This window comes from Pseudopipra pipra, chromosome 18 (genome assembly GCF_036250125.1).
Source record: "Pseudopipra pipra isolate bDixPip1 chromosome 18, bDixPip1.hap1, whole genome shotgun sequence".
NCBI classification, from domain to species: Eukaryota; Metazoa; Chordata; class Aves; order Passeriformes; family Pipridae; genus Pseudopipra; species Pseudopipra pipra.
This window is the reverse complement of record NC_087566.1, coordinates 4,369,096-4,388,692: the sequence shown is the minus strand read 5'-3', so window position 1 is coordinate 4,388,692 and position 19,597 is coordinate 4,369,096. Positions and strand designations below refer to the sequence as shown.

Genomic DNA, 19,597 nt, shown 5'->3' with positions numbered 1-19,597 from the left:
ACCAGAAGAAGTGTTTGGGAAGTCACCTCTCAGTGGCTGGCTGAGAAAAGGGACTTAAGGCAGCAGAGTGCTTGGTTTTATAAAATACTTGGGTCTAGTAATTAGTTATTTGTTATTTGACTGAGCAAGAATCTGATAGCCTGATTAAATAACTTCTAAACCAACTGCCTTACATGGATGTTGAATTTCAGCATAAGAATCCTAAAAAATGTGCTTCCTTGGGAAAACCAATGTTGACTTTGCATTTTGAGCAGTGCTCTGGGTATGTACTGGAGTGCAGAACCGGGCTGGTAGTTGTTCTTGTAGCATGGCACACACCTGAACTGAGTGAAGTCAGTCTTCAAAGGAACCTTTAGCATGGCCTTACCCAGTATTAATTTTCAGATTGAGAATGAAGAATAATGATCTTTTCTTTGTCATGTAGCAAGTACTAAGAATTGCATTTAAAATCAGTATTTAAGTCAAAGGACAACTATGCACAGGCTTGCTACGGGCGTTTTATGTGCACGAGTTTCCATGACTTGTTCCAAGATTAAACAGTTTTACAAAAATACCTTGTTAGAAGGAAGCTGATTTTGTTTCTATATGTGCAGTGGAAGACTGGTTAAATGTGGCTGCACAAAGTCTGCTGCAACTTCTGAAAAAACATCAGTAGTGTGGGGTTTTGTTTTGGTTTTGGCTGATCCCACTTGAGAAGAGCGTGGCCCTGATGCCATGTTTGTCTGTGAGAGTATATGAACTTGAATATTTGAAATATGCCTATAGGAGAATCCAGTTATATGCATATGGAATCTGGTGGACTTGCAGAAGGTCATTTTTAAATTTCAGTAAAAATTACAGATGGGTTTACAGATCACTGTCATTTTGAATGGAAATAATCTTACTTTTTGATTCTTTTGTGTGATAGTCATTTGCTTATTACCTCTGGCCTAGATTAATGTGTTAGGAAGTGTTTATTTGGGATCCAGGATTTTTAGTCACTTAACGAACTGTCTATCCAGTCAGTGGTTAGGATTTTAGGAAGCAGTTCTGGTTTCAGGTTTTGTGCAATACCTTATATAATGTAGGGAAAGTAGATGTTAAAAAGTTGCAGGGTTTTATTACAATGAGCTTCACTTCCGCACTGTAAAATTATTCCTGGACTTTGTTTGTGGGTTACTCTTGTGTTGGAAACTTTGGCTGGAATCTGGACGTGCCCGAGCTGCTCCCTTGGCTCAGCCTGTCATCCACTGTGTGTGTTTTGCCTTGTTCTTTTTCCAACCGCCTCAGGAAGAAGGAAAGTGTGACTGTACCTCCCTGGCCCTGTTTGCTGGAATATCAGCGAGGATGAATTTTCCCAGCCCACAGCAGCGATGGCAACCCCGAGTTTTTAGATGTCCTGCTGTGGAGATCTCTGCGGGCAGAAGGCAGGAGGTGGCACTGGTCTGGGATGAGTTTTTAATTGCACCATTGCACTTCTCCTGTGCAGGATGGATGGGCTGCCATTCCCATTTCCCCCTTGCACAGAACCCTGCTCCCCACTGCAGCCTGTCAGCAGGTTGGGCTGTGCTGGATCCGTGCTCGGGATGGGGTTGCATTTATTCAGCTTCTTTCATTGTGCCTGAGGGCCCTCAGTCTCTGGTACAAAACTGAATGGATCATGCACAGGCCTGATCTGGGTATCATCCGTATTTCAGCTGGTTTAGGAATCTTTTTAACATTTACAGCCTTGTTTTGACTAATGTTTAGTAATTATGATGAAATGGCATATTAATTATCCCAGCCTCCAAAATTGTCACTGAATGATGAATTACATGGAAAACGCTGTTCATCTCCAAAGTATTTGCCCATTTGTGAAGATGCAATTTTATGAACATCAGTTAATGAAGTTCAGTGCACAACCCTGGACATGTTTGATACCAGTTGAAATTCCTCTCAATCATTTTGTTTTTCTCGTAAATGTGGATTTTTCTGAATGTTCTTTCAACAGTGGAATTCCACTATTTATTCTCAAATCCAAACAGAATACAAAGCTTCTCTTTCCCTTTGCACAGGGTTTGGTGAGGGACATAAAACTAGTGTAATTATCCTTAAGTTGTTCCTTTTTGGTGTGAGCTTAGCTGTAACCACTGGATAAAAATGATATGCTGTGAACTATATTGTGCAGAACCTGAACTTTTATATGTACACTGGTTGTAAGTGCTGAGTTCCATGTTGCATGTATTTGCAATTCAGTGTCTTGATCTTCGTGGATCCTTTTAAGACCTCTGTTCCACAGCCTGGGAACTAAAGGTCAAACATGACCAAAAAAATTAAATATATAAAGCTCAAGATTGGTTTTATGTGTCGGCCAACATTATGAGCAAATAAGATCTCTGTTTTTCACTTATAGTGTGGGGTTATGTTGAAGTTATTTATGGTAATTAGCCAAAGTAGTTTCTAATTTCTTAAAAGCTTAATTCACAAGCATATAATTTCATCTAAAAGAGGCTGTTTGTCAGTGATGTTTAATATTGAATTTCTGCAGTAGAAGATTCGCATTTGTGTTTATGTATTAAAAGAAAGTATTTTAAACTGTGTGTCTGGTGGTTTGGAAATTTTCTCTAAATTGCTTTTAAATTGGGGATGGGATGAGTAGTGATTCTGTAACTGTCTGGTATCTTCAGTTTTTATTTGCTCAGTGATACTTAATTTGGAACAATCATGTAATTCAATTATCTTTGTTCCATATCCATAGTCTTGTTGAAATTAGGCCTTTTGGTTGGTTTTCAGAAATGTTTAGTTATCCTTTTTGTAGGATATAATGCACTTACCATTGGGGATTGTTCTTGCTCTTTTCCATTACCTCAGCACAGGTTGTGGATAACCTGTTGGGAGTTGGGGAGTGGCTCCAGAGCCTCTCCCTGCCCTCCCAGCACAGTGACCCTCTGCTATATTAATATTCCTGTTTCCATGCTTTACCCACAGTGTGTTAGAGCAGGAAATCAACCCAGATAAAGCTGCTTTTTAAGCCTCCTGCCGAGATGCCCCTCAGTAATCCTGTATCAAGTGGTCTGCAAGATGCAATAGGGAAGGAATTGTCTGTGGTTTAATAAAGGAATATTGCAGCTTGTTGTGACATTTGGGCTTTGCTTTTGGGAGGCTCCTTCTTTTTGTTTTTTTCTCCCTGCCTAAATGAGCCTCAGCTGCTGTATTGTCACTTAACCATTGTCAGCTGAGATGTAAGAAGTCTTGTGGAAAACAGGTTACTGTCACCGATGTGCAGGGCTGCAGTAGTTGTAATTGAAGCAATTTTAGTGAGTTTCAGGGAAAAAATCTGAATCTGGTGAGTTCAGAATAAATTACCACCAGGCTTTTGAGCTGCCCTTTGGTGGTTGTACAGGGTTTGCATGCTGCAGTCTGGAATATAAAAATTAATTTACAAGGTACAGGTTTTATGTTCCTAGATAAAATGAGAACTTCAGAGAGAGCTGCTGTAAAGATTTGTCATCCAGTTCTCTATTTGTAGTATGATTAGAAAAAGAATTAGCAAATGGCACTGGAGAAATGGACACTCATGATGACACACCTGCCTTCTTTTTCCTGATTCCAGGGCGTATTCCCTTGTGGATTCCAGTCAAGTGTCTACCTTCCTGATTTCTATTCTCCTCATAGTCTATGGCAGTTTCAGGTAAGATTTTTCCTTTAAGTTCTGTAAAATTTTTATTTTTCAAATAAAAATATTGCAAATGACTGAATACAATTTATGCCTTTTAGTTCCTAGTTCTTTTGTCACACTGATGGCTGTGATGTAAATGAAATGGTTTTGCTTCTGGAAAGGAAATGGAAAAGGAAGAAACAGTAGCGAGCTGGGGCTTCTGAGAGATGTGACTGCATGTCAAACACGTATGAGATAACTGAAAAGTCAGTCTCTGAAGAAAGCTCTGTAAAATTGTATTCTGGAGGGTATTAAAGGATTGTTGAGAGAGACAGAAGGGAATGGTCTGGATAGCAGAATTTTATCTGTGGTTCAGTGTTGGTTGATGGAGCGTGTCCTCATGGGATGGCAAACAAGGCCTGGCACACAGGTCCCACTGCTGTTTGCTCCAGCCTGGGGAACAGCTTAATACAGGAGTGGGGAAACTGCAGTGCTGAATTCCAGCAGAGCATCTGAGAACTGCTGCAGGATGAGTTTGAATCTTCAGAAATCAAATTTGCCTCATTTTAGGAGACTCGAGTATAGTTTAGAGAAAACACAGTTGTCCCTTTAGACTTGCACGTGGTATTATCCAGCTTGTTGCACTGTAGTGGCACCTGAGGAATGAGGCTCATCCTGACATATTAAAAAAAAAAAAAAATCACAACATGAAAGTATTATTTTTTTAAAACTTAGATACAGCATGTTTTTCTTTCTGCTCCTTGAAGAGCAGTGCTTCATTTCACAAGTCTGTGATAAAAGGCCATCCAGTCACTGCAGAGTCTCTGAACTGCTGTGAGTGCTCCTGAAGTCGATGATAGCTGTGGTCATACACATGATGAGAGTTGCAGCTGTCAGGATAAGAGGTTTTATATCACCATCATAAGTTAATAAAGTCATATAATGAAAGAGCCAATTTTTTGCCAGAGCTGTCTGTTGTTGATAGCAAGCATTAGGTAACAGCACTGCTGCTGGAATTAAAATAGAAGGCCTTAGGAAAACAAAATCTAGAGGTGATTAGAACAAAAAAGTAATAAAAGATTGTATTTGTTTAGTTTTTTCTTCATGTTTTGAGTTAGATTAGCATTTAGTTGTGGGACTAATTAAATTATTAACTATTGGAATTTATGCAGTTGTGTGAAAAGGAACTGTGCATCTGGCTGCAAGAAGCTGTAGCATTTATTAAAATTCAATTATGAGGACATAATGCAATATAAAACAGCAGGAGTGCTTGAACTTCAATTGCTTGTCCTTCCTGGAGCTCCTTGCTCTTAAAAATTTTCCCCTGCTGTTTGCCATCTTATTTGTATCTGCACATGCCCTTTTACCATCTTGTCCTATGCTTTACATTTAAAACTACTCACGTAGCAAGGACTGTGAACTTCAGAGCAGTCCAACTTACCCAATGAAGTGGTGCAATGGTGATGGATACAAATCCCTCAAGGAAATGTCCTGTTCTAGGCCACTTGTTTGCATGTATCCTGAAAACCCTAAGATGCAACCTGTTGTAGATCAAGATGGGGTCCCATATGTTTAAAATTACTTTCCTAATTAATTTCCTGTATCAGTTTCTTTAGCAGTTGTCTGAGCTAAACCCCAGAGTTCTGATGGAGACTTGGACAGGCTCCAATTCTGCTCAGTCAAGGATGAGGTCAAAAGCAGTTTTATAGAGAAAATTTTACAGTGGTGCTGACAAAGGCACAGTTACGTTATTTAAGAAATTAAAGAGTGGTAGTAAGTTACAAAATTATATTCAGTTGGAAATTCCTAAAGAAGTAAAGCAAAAATTTCTGTCGAAGGGGTTGAATTTTCTTAGGAAAGTGTCTTGCTGGAAAGATGAAAGTTACAGCTTAGGGTGCTTGTTCTCCTATGACAGCAGTGATGTCACCTAGACTTGAGTGCTTCGTCTTTAAAGGAGCTGTCACGAGACAAAAAGAAAATAGCACTCCTTTGTTAACCTCTGTGTGGCAGAAAGTGGGTTTGGTTTCTGATTTTCAGTTGGAAAGAAGCAGGTACAGTTATTGTGGTGTTGCTGGCAAGTGACTGAAACAGAAGTGCAGTAATAGGATCAGAAAGAATTGGGTGGGTGAGTCATTAGGATAAAATCCACGTGCCTGGTGGATCTAATCTAATGCAGGAATGAAGGAAAGCTTTCGGGGGAATGAAGGAAAGCTTTGGTCCAGTGTCCTAGTTCACACAGACAGCATTTGTCCAAAACCAAAACAAACCAAAGTATCCCAAACCCTCAGTATAGCCAGAAGAGTGTCTAATAAATCCTGGGTAAAGCCCACATCTAGAATGAAGTGCAGCTGGTAGAGCTGAGTTCCCCTTCTCTGACTGTGGATGAACGAGCATTGCCTTCCAACGTTTGTTCCTGGTCAGGAGTTTTAGCTTCCAGCCCTTTGGAACGTCTCTGCCATGTACACTCTGACTGTCTCTGGGTCCTTGAACTTGACATACTTTCATTACTGACTGCCAAAGGGGCAAGGCTAATCCTTTAAACCCTCGCAAGCTGTAAACGGGAGCGTGCAAGTATCTGTGTTAGTTATGGATTTTTAAAGAGGTGAGCTCAGCTTGAAACAGGTTGTTTCCTAGGGCAGGGCAGACACCTATTCTTGTCCAAATGCTTCTCTGGGACTTAAATGTTGGGGTTACTTTGCAGGCAGGTAACAGCTAAATCTTTTTCTATCCTATCACTTCCCCAGACTTGGTGTCTCAGCTTATGTAAAGCCAGATTAAACCCGGAATGTACCCGTCCCAGTACCTGCTTTTAAACCAAAGCAAAGCATGGGATGAACTGGAGTTTTCCATCTCCAGGCTTTGGGTATCCAAAGCATTTGTAAGTAGAAAGTAGCTCACATGGTGAACTTAGAGTTCCTGTGAACATGGAGTGCTTCTGGTTGGATTTACAGCTTGGCATTCCCACAGTCCCAGTGCTGTCAGATGGTGACTGTGCTCACGAGCAGAGCAAGAAGGAATTTCTTCGTGTGTTGTGTCTGCAGGCACCTCTGTAAATACATCCTTGCTTTCCTGTTCCCTCCATTGTCCATACAAACACGTCCTGCGGGGTTCCCTGAGGCATGGCTGCAGTGGAAGTGATCCACAGCTGAATCTGAACTTCCATGATAGAGACGTGCCAGCAGCTTACTCATCCCTGTGGCCTCGGCGTGACCCTCCGGAGCGGTTCCCTGCGGGAGGGACTCCTGCCTGCTTTGAAACACTGCGCTGGAAATCCTCCCAGATGGAGCTGTGGGGACCCACAGGAGGAACAACAGAGCAGTTCAGTGCCCCATGGGAGGTGCTGGCCCAACATTCCCTTTGGAAGCTCAGGAGAGACTTGAACAAAACAGCAAATGTTTCCCAACTTGCCATTTCTCTTCAGTCGAGTAGTTTGGGGAATCTTTTTTTACAATATAATTTTTGGCTTTCTTGGAGGGTGTTTTGGTGATCACTTCTCAATTTTTTTTATTATATTAGTGATAATCTGTAGCAGAGGGAAGAGCCAAATCATAGAACAGCTGGGGAGTTGGCTTGGATCAGTAGCTGTGTTGCTAAGTGAAAGTAATTTCCTAATTTATGCTTACTTTTGAGGCAGGGATGTTTTAGGTAATAATAATTGCTGACACCATTGCAGTGAAAGGAGAGGGGCTGAGGTTGTTTATGAGCAGTAGATCTAATAGTTTTTATTTCCAGTTTTCTCTGCTGATAGCAATCCCTTAAATTATGAGTTGCCTGATGCCACTGGGAGAATGATGGTGTGAAGTTCTTGCTAAACTGCACTAATTCAGAGGGGAACAGAACGCTGCACTGAGAAAAGAATGATGATGTTTGCCTGAATCTTGGAGCAAGGCCTGGAGGGCTGTCAGCCTCCTCCCAGATTTTTATAGCTTGAGAGGAAAATTATGAAGCTACGATGGATAATGGGGGAAAAGGGAGTATGTATGAGGGATGGAGGCACTCCAAACAAGAGGCAGGGCAGAGAGATCTTTAGAAGAACAAGCTCAGAACAACAGATTAATAGGTTAGAATTTTAGTGTTCTCCATTGCCTCTTTGTATGTTTGATAACTCTTTGGGTGATGATCCATCATCTGTGTACAAGTACTGTATGTCTGAAGTGGAAGCCTCCTCATATTCAGCCTGAGCCCAAAAGCTGCTTAAATCTCATATCACTGTTGGGGAGCACTCGCTTAATAGAAGCAAAGGAAACAAACCAGTTCTATACTGGAAGAGCCTTTTCCTTGGGTTTGTGTTATGCAGTGAAGCTGCTCAACCCCTCTGTCCTTAATACACCCCACCTGTCTTGGTCCTGCAGACCTGGATGTGCTTGATTTTGGCTCTGGGACTGCAGCACAGACTCACTCACCTGTGCATTGCAGTGGGTGATCAATGCACTGGAAGGAAATAGCTCTGATGCCCCTGGAATTGTTTAGAAGATCACAGTGTATTTATTACTTGTCTGATAAATTAATCGAATTTGTTTACTTAGCATAGCACAGTTACAGCTAAACTTGAAAAGGAATTAATGCCTGTTGACCTGGAAGTTTTATTGAAATACTTGGATGCTGCTGCAGACTTAAGACAAGACCAGTGCTTCTGGTGCTTCTCTGTATCTTGTTTGAATAAATAAATATGCAGCTAAATCATGGATAACATACGTGCATCTGAATGAGAAATTCTCATGGTAAACTTGATTGCTGGTATTTTTATTCAAAAGTGCGTAGAATTTAGTGGTAGAAAGTATTGCTGGTCAAAAGAGACCTTAAGTGAAATTCCCTCCTTTCAGAAAGTCATGCCAAATCTGTTAGAATATAATTTACAAGTTATATCAAAGTGAAGGACTGTGGCAAAAGCAGTAGAGTACTGTGTCATTTTGGGACTTTTTAGAAGTGTGTATATCAAAATGAAAAGATGACTCAATAACAGCTGAGCTGGCTACACAGGGGAGTGTTGTCAGCTCCTGTGGATTAATTAAATTATGTCAATTTGTGCTGTTTATTCAAAGCTTCCTCTAGGTATCTGCTCTGGGTGTATGTAAAAATCTAGGCTTTGCTGAAGTTTTTTCAATGAAGTAAGGCCTTACATTCAGCAGACAATTTACTTGTAAGCCAGTTTGGGTCATCATTTATAGCAACATTTAGAGGGAGGCAATAATATTGTCTTAAAAATGAAACCAGTAGTTAAATTTGAATGAAAAGGAACCAAATGAGAACTTGGAAAGAATTCAAATTCACCAGAGAGTTGAAATGTTTACTGTGTTTCCATCATGTTCTACACTTCCCAGAAGTGCAGCTGACAACAAAGCACAGCAAAGATATTTAACACTCCCCAGTGCAGGCACTGGTGAAAGGTCTCCCTGTCAGAACCTGGGATTTGGTGCCTTATCTGTAACTGAGCATTTCATTTATCCTAATTTGCCGGAGTGTTTGGTGTAGTTTCTAATAACCAGCATTGCAGGGCTTTTTCAGGGAGAGGGTGGCAGAATGGGAATGAGACCAATGGGAATGAGCCTAAACAGGAGTTTCAATCTTCTCTGTTCCGTTTGCTTTGCTCCTGCAGGTCTCTGAACATGGACTTTGAGAATCAAGACAAAGAGAAAGACAACAGCAGCGCCGCTGGGTCCTTCAATGGCAACAGCACCAATAACAGTAAGGGTCAGCTTTACTCCTTGTCTTCCTTCCCTCACTTGTGTCCTGCACCTTCTGCTTCCCCTGGGTGTGTGTTCCAGCTGCTGCATTGCAGATTCCCCTGATCCAAGGGATCCCTGGGCACTTCCCACCTCGCTGGGCCCTCTCACTGCTCCCTGTGTTTGGTCCGTGCCCGTGGAAGCCCCTTTTTAAACATCAGCATTTCCATAATGCATAAAAATTGCATGTGCACAATTCATCGTGTTCTGCTGGAAAGGGAAACAGCTTTGCTTTGAAAAAGCCACCCCAGAGTGAGAAGGGAATGTAATTCCTTTCTGTCTGGCTGTGATGTGTTGGCCAGTCTGGGGGCAGGGAGAGGCCGTGGGGTGCTCTGACAGCCCCCCGAGGATGATTCAGCCTTGTCAGTGGAGAAACTGAAGAAGAGAGTTCACAGGGCTTTGGGCAACTCATTTATAATGGACAAAAAATACGTGTCTGCACTGTCTATTCAGAGTGGGATCAACATGTCAGCTCCTGCGGGGGGACTGTCCCCTCTGTGGGCTATAAATAGGTTCCAGGCAGCTTGGCCACTGGAGATGCACTGTTTTGCAGGTAAAAATATGGAAGTGAACAGTTAGAGTGGAACACACTGTGCACAATGTGCTGTAAATTCACACCTGATTTTACCTTATAACAATTTATGTGGCCATCTTCTGAGAATGGGCTCTAGAATGAAATATTTTCCTCAAATATAGAAGGCAGGAGTGAGATAAGTGAGAAGCCCTGTGCATGAAACCCTGAATGCCAAGCTTGTTTTGTTTAAAGTAAGAAATATAGCTTTAAAATTATAAATTAAATAACATATGTTTTATGTGTCTCTTGCTTTTTTTGCCTTTTTTAAAATAGACTCTTGGAATTTACATAGTTGTCAGACACTGCTTCTGTTGGCAGCACAGAGCAAAGAGGTTGCTGTGCTTGGTGATTCAGCAATGAACAGTTGAGGCTTTTGGCATCTGGGCAGTGAGGGAAGACAGTCTGGGGCTGGGAAATAAGCACATTAAGGGGATTAGCTGTCAGAATGATCAGAAATGAAACGAAGAGCCCTGACATTTAATGCTGCAGGCACTAATTCCCAGATGCCAAGGTGGTGTGTAGTGTGTCATTTCTGGGGTTTTGTTGTGTTCAGTTTTTCCCTTGAGAAGTTGAAGGGCATGTGAATAAATGTGCTTTCTCAGAGCAGGAGAACCAGATCTAAGTCACAGATTAGGATTTCTGTGTCCTCACACTGTCATCACTGCACTGTCTGTATTGCACTGCACCTTTTTGTACCAGACCTCAACAATGCAGAAATCCCAAGGGACTGAGTTCCTCTGCTTTTTATTTTTAAAATTTACTGTGCTGCTTATGTTTAAGAATAACAGATCGCGACATGAACTAATAAATGGGTGTCCAGTGCAGGTGTCACGACTTCCCTGCTCGTTGTTTAGCTTCTCTTTTATGGAAATGGTTGGATATTTATGACAGAGAGGTTGTTGTGAGCGTGTTTCATGGGAGTGTGAGGTTTTTCAACATAATCAGATACATCAGTAACTGAGTTGTGCAGGTAACCTGTTATTTAAAGACACATTCTTACACAGAAACACACACACATAAGCAATATGTGTGTATATTTTCCTGTGTGGTTATATCGCTATATTCTGCTTGACAATCTAAAAGCTTATCCTTAAGATCCTTAAAACCCCCTTCATACAGCCATGTCTAATTATTTTGGGATAACACAGTGATATTCAGCTGGTTTCATATCTCTTCTAGGTCTGAGTATTGTATTATTTTTCACCGGTCACTTATCAAGTGACTACTTCAGATGTTACCTGATTTTAGTGTTTTACAAGAATAACTGTGTCTTATATTTTTAATTGGGTTATTGCTTACAGCTTCTATCCCCTCCAGGGATCAAATATAAATACAGCTACAGAGACTGGTTAATTGTTGGACTGTGTGGGAATAGATGGGCTTCTCAATTTTGTTAGTAATTCTAAAAACTCATGGTAAAATGCAGTAGAAAATGTCCTGTCCCATTATTAACATCCCCAGTGGTTACACTGCAGGCTTGAGGTGGGGGAAATAATAAAATACTTCAGTATCTGTGCACTGTTTAAAATTGCTGCCAGCTATAAAATGTGAGCCTGAGTTCATGGTGGTTTTTAGCAGAAAGGGATTGTAGAGCTCTGCTCTGAGCTGGGGGTTTCACAAACAGGTAAATGTGATTTTTGGAAACTACCTGTTATTGTGAGGCTTGATGTTATCTGGTGACTGCAGCCTGTGATGCAATTTAAGTGCCTGGTGGCCTTCACCCAGGTGGAATTTGAAGCTGTGGCACCCTTTGCATGAGCTGGGTCAGCCTGACACTGGTCAGGCTCTTCCCCTCCTGCTGAGGGGTTCAATAAACCTTTCCTGTGCTCTGCCCTCCACATTTCTGTGTCTCAGTGTAAAGTGAAGCAAACATATAACTGCTATGTCCTGTAATGTTAATTTTCATAACTTGTTATTCATTCTCTCTGTGGCACAAGTGAAAATTCCTACATTTTCTTCCAGCCCTTGGGTTCTGCAGAGCAGGGCTCTTGCTGTCTGCACAGACACCCGGGCCTGGCTGTGACAGAGCTCCAGGATCTCGGGGTGAACATGCTGTCAGAGCCCTGCCTCGTGCTGCTGAGGGCCAGCTGGGAGTGTGTGTGTGTGTTAAGTGTCCCTTCTCTCTCCTGCAGGTATTCAAACCATTGATTCCACCCAGGCGCTGTTCCTGCCCATCGGAGCGTCCGTGTCTCTCCTAGTTATGTTCTTCTTCTTTGACTCAGTTCAAGTTGTCTTTACAATATGCACAGCAGGTGACTAAGGTTTTTTTTTCTCTCTCTAAGAATTGGAATAGAACAGAAAGTACTGATGTCTTTACATTTTGTTGATAAGAATTGTAATACTTGCCACAGTACATTAAAAAAAGAATCGTCAGATTTCACAGTTGTATTTCCATGTCTCTGTAGCTATAAATAAAGTGATAAGTATTATTTGAGAAGTATTTTCCACTTAGAGATTTGCTAAACCTTCTGAACTATAAATTGCCAGAGCTTTAAAGATGCCAGATGTATTATTTTGCATGAAGTTCACTTGTTTATAAATTGGTGCTCAGAACTGTACGTGGTATTTCATAATTCAGATACTTTATGGGAAATAACTCTGGGGATCCTGCCCAGAGACTTCTTTTCCTAGTTTAATTTTGCTTTCGTGCAGTTTTTCTGTTTCAAGAGTACTTGTGCTCTCATGAGCATTTGAGTGTTAGTCTTTTGCACTGCTTGAATTTGGAACAAAATTGAAACTGTTATCTGCGAAAAAATTGCAAATCCTCCACTCGTGTTTACTGGTTACATTTTGTCATTTAAATTAATACCAGGGCTTCACTTTCTGGAAAATTTTGGCCTTTTGATCTTTTTGCAATTTTTCAAGAGACCAGCTACTGTTGATAGTAGCAAGATTCTTCCTACTGCCCCAGAGATGCAGCAGCTTCTAAAAATTGTACTCAGTCCACATACTGAGCCCATGAAGCTTTTTAAACCCCCAAATACCTTTCATCCTCTCCCACTTCACATATTTTCATTGCAGGCTTTTCCCTCGTGATTTAACTCCCGAGCTGTGCATCCTCTCCAGCCTCCTAAACAGGGCTGATGTTAATGGGTGAAATCTGAATCTCTGATCTTGAGACTAATTGTACCCCCTGTAGAGGCCTGTTGAATTCTGCTTTTATAACTTTGACCTATGACACACATCTTCTTTCCTATTAAAAAAAATACTTCAGATTAATTCTACTACATGCTAGATATTAGGGGAATTTACACACAAGTATACAAGATATTACAAGGGAAGATCTATGTCAAAAGATAAATTCGGTCAGGGTTCTTGGGCCATTTATTTCCCAAATGACCTTGACATTTGTAACATTTGTGTGTGTAACTGCAGGATCAGTTGGGGCTTGTTGCAGGTTCAGAGGGTTGGGGATCAGTGCTCCTGGGTAACTTTGTTCTTGAACCTGCTTTTATGGTACTTTTGTGCTTTTCCCTGGGCTTGCATCAGAGAGTGTTGTTAAGCCCAGAACCTCTGAAATGCAAAGTGTCCTTAGAGGCTGTTCAGCAGGATGGGGACCCTGCTGGAGTTGGGAACCTGGGACTGGTCTTGGACTTGGTCCCTCTGTCCCCTGAAGCTGAGGTTGTGCTGTGTCAGCGTGTGCAGCATTGCCACACTCTTCATTCTTGCCCTGCCCATTCTGCTTTTTGTTCCCCTCTTGGAAATACTGACAGAACTGTGCATTTTCCTGGTGCTGTTTGCATGCAGACACTTCTTAAATTTTCTTTTTAGATTATTTGATCTCTCCTTTTTTTTGTTTTTTTTAACCTTCCTCCCACCCAAAAGGAAAGATGTGGTTTGACCAAACCAATTCCTTTTTCCAGTTGGCTGAAACTGTGTTCTGAAGAGAGTGTTTGACTCCTCATCTTCATTGAGAAGAGAAAAAAAATCCCCTTTAAAAACCAGCAGCAGCCATCCCAAATTTTAAAGGAATAAGTAGAGGACAGCACAAAGATCTGATCTGAAGGATGCAGAAGGTTTCAAGTGCCTTCCATTTTCATGTCAGTGTGTTCTTGCTGCAGCAGTTTGGGATGTGCTGCTGACATGTCTGTGTCTCCACACCCTCGAGCTCCAGCCTTTTAAACAGCCCTTTAAAAAAAAAATGGAAGGAAAAATGATTATAAATACCAGCAGTTCCTAAATGCTTTTACAAATGTGTGGGTGGGATAAGTATGCTGCCTGAAAAAGAAAATGTTTATGGAAATAGTCTGTTTGGATATTTATGTCTTTTTATCATCCTGGTTTCAAAACCTTAAAGCACTTTGTGTTTTAAAAAAGTGAAGTTGCCAGCTACTGGCTATAACTTATTTGAAGTTGTACTGTGTTTCAGTAATGAATAAAAAGGTTGAGTGAGATGGGGGAAAAAATTACTATCTGAGTTAAAAAGTGGGAAAAAATCCTTTATTATGCTCTTAGTTTGTATTGGATGTTGAAGAATTTTCAAAGAGTCTCACAACCAGTTTGTAGTAAGATTTTTTCCCAGAATATGTGAAAACTGTTTTTCTTGCTGACACGATCATGAATAGATTCAAGACTTTTTTTAAGGTTTGGGGATGGGGCATTGAATTCCTTTGAGAGCTTTCATTTCATTGAAGTCTGAAAGCCACTGTTCTGCAGAAAACCTCAGAGCCTTGAGCTGCTCTTGCTGTAATAACACTGAGCATATGATAATAGGACATTGTTGCAAGAGCTTTTTCCACTTGGAGAAGCCTGTTTGTGTACTGTAGAAATCAGATCTGAATGTCCTAACATTACCTCTTCTTCTTTTTGTAGTCCTTGCAACAATAGCTTTTGCTTTCCTTCTGCTCCCGATGTGCCAGTACTTAACACGGCCTTGCTCACCTCAGAACAAGTAAGGACCTGAGCAATCCTTTGCTCCTCTTCTTGTGTGTTGTATTTCTTTCTTTTAAAGAGAATTCTCTAATGAGCATTAACTTCAGGGCTGTTGTTTGTGCCTGGTTTTTGTGCCAACACCGTGCTTCCACTTTGAAAGTAGGAAGCACAATTTCTGCAAGTCACTGGCTCTTGCCAGCCTGGGAAATGTGATACCATTGCAGGGGACTCGATTTCCCAACAGTGGTTTTTAGTAAGTTTGGCTTATTTTGGCTGAGATTTCAGAGTTTGGGATTTGGGTATTGGATTTTAATGTTCATTAACACCGGGCTCTGGATTTTAATGCTGCCTCTTCTGGAGACTATAGTTACATCAGTGAAAATTACAGTTGTTTTGAAACTAATTTTATTTTTTAACCTTGTGACTGGAGTTCATGTTGCTAAAAGCACTATCTTAGGTGGTGCTAGGAAAATATCATGGTTACAATTTCAAGAGAGGTGCCAAGATTTACAGGGCTTTTTCCATCTCTGCAGTTCATGCTTTATACACACTGTTTGAATGTGAGGAAAGCTTTTATTTTGTTGCTGTTTTGGTACCTACTTGTGGCAAAGGAACTTCCCTTCAGTTGTTCTTGGCATCTTTCATCAGCAGTTGAGCCTTGTTCCAAGTGTCCATTTTCTGCTCTTTAAATGGAAACACAAAGCCCTCTGGCTGATGTTTGTGTTGTTCCCAGGATTTCCTTTGGCTGCTGTGGGCGTTTCACTGCTGCTGAGTTGCTCTCGTTTTCTCTGTCTGTGATGCTTGTCCTTATCTGGGTCCTGACTGGCCACTGGCTCCTTATGGATGGTGAGTATGGGAATTAAGGGGCTTTACTGCTGGTTTGTGCCTGTTCTGACACATCAGTCACTGGTGATGATGGGTGAAATTTGCTGATATTAATGACTTGCTGAGTTGTGGAGCAGAGTCCCTGAAAACAGCCAGGAACATGCCAGGGGAGTGCTTGGGACACCTGTTTTTCTGGTTTGTAAAAGCTTCCAAGGAAGCGCCAGAACACTCATGAAACATATTCCACCCCTGTGTGGTGTGGGGTGAATCGCCAGATTGAGTTAAAGAAGTGTGGAGACAGTGGTTGTTTGTGGTTCATGGCTTAATCTTAGCAATCTGGTTCATTTTTGCTGTGCATCTTGTTGTTTATTGGTTCAGATGATCAAATAATTTGTTGTGAGGCAGCTCACAGGAGCTGCTTGTCTTTGATCTTTGTGCTGCTTGCCATGGGTGGTGAGATGGTGCAGGTGGCAGGCGGCCAGTTGGCTTGGAGGTGTGAGTTATTGGGGTTTTTTCATGCTGGTTCAACTGAATTCCCAGCTTACTGCTCCGAAAAGGAGCTTTCCTCCTTCCCTCCTGCCTTCCAAATCTCTTGTGCTGGCTCTGGCACTCACTCAATCACATGGTGAGCTGATTGAGCTCACTACAATGGCAGCGTGCTCAGGTTTTGCCAGGCTGTTTTTCTGCTGCTGAGTGAGATGAATTGGATTATTGTGCAGTCAGGTATGTGCTAAATTTGGCAAAAGGTACGTGGCAGCATGCTGGGATCTGAGGGGATGGTGTGGATATGATGGCAAAGGCAGGAAGGGGTCAGCAGGAGCAGCACCTCTGCTGCTCAGCAGCGTCGGCGAAACTGGCTTAGGGCATCCTGTAATGGCACCCCGAGGTTGTGACTGCTTGAAGAAAAATTGCTGGAACAACATCACCTGCCCTTGAAATTGTTCATCACAATAGAAAACATTCATCCCATCAGCTTCCAGCTCCTCCTAAACGAGGCAGCAGCAGAGGCAAGTCCTTAGCACTGAAGCCTCTCCTTGCACCTTCATTCTTTCTTTTATACAGAGGCACTGTGCTTCATTCATGCTTTTTGCTGCTTTAAAAGTCCCACCTGTTGTATGGAAGGGAAATACCTTTTAAAGTACCAGATTACTAAATGAGAAAAATGCAGACCAAGTTTGTTTTGTGATAAGCAGAGTGGGCCACCATGAAATCAAGGGTGACTTTTGATCTGCAGTAGCTGCAAAGCCAAATGGAATGTCAAGTGTGGATTTTGGCAGAGTCTGAAGAGTTGTCTACACTGAGATATCACCAGAAGCATTTAGTTAAAAATAGTTATTTTTGTGAGTGCTTCAGTCTGACATCGTGGGCTTCGAGGTAATTCATCTGCAGAGCTCTGAGCTGCTGGTGCAGTGATTCCTGGCTTTTATTTCTCTTGCAGGTTGATTATGATTTACTGAATTGTGTTGCCGCTGTCTCGCTTTGAAGTATTTTATGTAATTTGTATGAAGGCAGCTTGAACTATATAGGTGATCCTCCTGTCATTTGTTCAAATCCAATTAAATCAGTGTTTGCCAGTGACATTGAACAGGGAACAGCATTTATTGGCCTTTGTCAGGGAAACAGAGTCTGCAGCTTTACTCCTTGGGCTGTGGGATCCTGTCACCTCTGCCTTTACCTCTGCTCTGCTGTGACCCAGTAATGCAGACCCCAGTGACTCCTGTCCCTGTGGGCAGTCAGCACACGTACCCAAGGGCAGCACTCCTGTCCCTAAGGCAGTGCCTGCAGCTGCTGGGTGTGCAGGGCCCGGGGAGGATCCTCTGTTTGGCAGAGAATGGACCAGATGTTGTGACCATGCCCGGGAGGAGCGGGGCGGGTGTTCCTCCTGAGTTCCGGCTGTGTGGCTCCTGGCTGAGCAGTTGGTTCTCCCCGTGTGAGAGACCTTTCTGCTGGAGAGCTGAGGAAAACACAGGAGCAATACTCCATGGTGATTTCCTGTCCCCACAAAATCAAGGTGTGGTGGTTCCTGCCAGAACAGCCTTCACTGCCCAAATCCCACCATGCCCCACAGTTGAATGGCTTCTGGGGCAGGGATGTGTTACAGGGTAGGGTGAGCAGAGGTTGTCTCGGAGGTTGTTCTGGCATGTGATGATGCACATTTATAGGTCTTGAAATGCTCGTTTCTCAGAGCAGATTGTTTGATGACAGAATCCCCTGGTAAAGCCTGGGTAAAGGCTTTCCTCTGTGGTGGACAGAGCTGGAGATGCACAGTGGGAATGCTGTAGATGGATGGAATGCCTGCAGTTACAGAGTGAACTGCACAGGCACAGATACCCCGGGAACTGCTGCGTCAATGGACAGATCCACGGCCTGTGTTCTTATTCCCTCCCTTTAAAATACACTTTGGTCAGATCAGAACCTCAGTACCTGTGTCTTTCAAAGGTCAGCTGTGGCCTGTGGGGGAAGTTAAATCCTCCCCAGCTCACATTGTGCTTTGTAAACCAGACCCCACACCAGCAGCATCTGGGGCTGTCATTGCTCTGGGTGCAGGAGGGCAGGGGAGCTGCCAGAGTCTAATCACATATGCAAGAATATTCTTAATCCTCAGAATATCCCTGTTCCATAAGGAGTGTGCTTGCAGGGACTCTGGATTTAATTAGTTTTGTTAATTGAATGTTAACTCTTCCAGTTAGTTCTTTCTTACTCAGCTTTCTTAAGCCAACGCCCAGCACTTCCAAACCAGGGCTGCCGTTTGTGTGGCCACTCTACCTCTTTTTCTCTTCTTTCTCTCCTCTTTGTTTCTATTTTTTTTTTTTTTTTTTTATGATTTGGAATATATTTCAGTGAGGATCTGCCTTATTTGTTTGTCAACACCAGCTTGGACAGGACTTTGTTTCTCTCATGATTTCTGGACTCTTCCATTGGCAAAGGGAGCTGGCCTCCATTTAGAGAAGCCCGTCAGTGGTTTGACTGCTCTTTGGCCCATATTCCTCGCACTTGCTCCCAGGCATTCTTGCTTCCCTTGTTTTTTAGCCTTACCAGTATTTCCTAAAGCTGTTGCAAAACTGTGTAATTATTACAATGTGTATTTCACTGTCAGCTGAAGGATTTTTTTCCTTCTCCTTTTCTGCCCAGTATTTGCGTAGTTTGATGAAAGTGCCTTATGCTTGTGTTCATTTCAGTGATAGAGAAATGGAGTGTGTGAACAATAGATAAAACTTCTCACTGGTTAAAATATTTCAACTCCTGGTTAATTATAACCTGGAAATCCTCTCCTAAATACAGGCTTGCTTGAGCTATTATTAACATTGGCTTTAGAGAAACCTCTTTGATTTAAGACAGACTGTACCCTTGTATTTGCTCTTCTGCCAGAGGAAGTCTGTAACTGAGGGCTATATTGAATTACTGAATGCAGTTCTTTTTCTTGCTGCTTCACTGTGTCAAATTCTTTAAACCTCGGTAACTTGCTTACATTTTGTAGCTGGTTTCAGTTGTGCAATGTGATTTAGGGTATGTTTTTATCTGAGTAATCCCACCCCTCCATTAAAACTGGCAGCTCTGACAGTGGGTGTTGTGTCAGCTCTCAGATCAGGTGGGTTTGGCAGAGGTGCTGGGATGCAGCCCCTGGCACTGCAGGCAGCCAGGATGGCAGGGACTGGGGGCACGTTTTTCCCTTGAATCCATGTGGATGTTTCCTTAGTGGTTTTTATGGAAGGACTCCCCAGCTCTCAGGTGAAATGCAAGTGTGAGATGGTTTCACAGTCCATAATTACAGTGTGAGAATCCAAAGGTTAACTTGTACATTTTGGCCAAGTCTAGCTGTCCCACTGGTGGGCATGTATGTCATGGATCAGCTTTCCCTGCAGTTCCACTTGACCAAAATGGGATTGTAACTTCTTACAAATTCTGTGTGATGTTAGACAAAGACATTTTGTTGACAAATGTCTGCATGATTGAGTGTAATCTGGTCCCAACTGAGCTCCATTATTC

The 19,597-nt window shown here is 42.2% G+C and overlaps 1 protein-coding gene across 2 annotated transcripts in view; it reads left to right on the top strand.

Moving 5' to 3' along the window:
- Positions 1 to 19,597, top strand: part of SPPL3 (signal peptide peptidase like 3) — a 54,835-nt gene that overhangs the window by 28,781 nt on the left and 6,457 nt on the right. The window contains exons 2-6 of one of the 2 annotated variants that reach the window (XM_064675471.1): positions 3,572 to 3,649; positions 9,213 to 9,307; positions 12,046 to 12,165; positions 14,726 to 14,804; positions 15,519 to 15,631. In XM_064675471.1, the coding sequence (XP_064531541.1) occupies positions 3,572 to 3,649; positions 9,213 to 9,307; positions 12,046 to 12,165; positions 14,726 to 14,804; positions 15,519 to 15,631 (485 nt within the window). The remainder of the gene's footprint in view (positions 1 to 3,571; positions 3,650 to 9,212; positions 9,308 to 12,045; positions 12,166 to 14,725; positions 14,805 to 15,518; positions 15,632 to 19,597) is intronic. The other variant, XM_064675472.1, reaches the window with a different exon arrangement.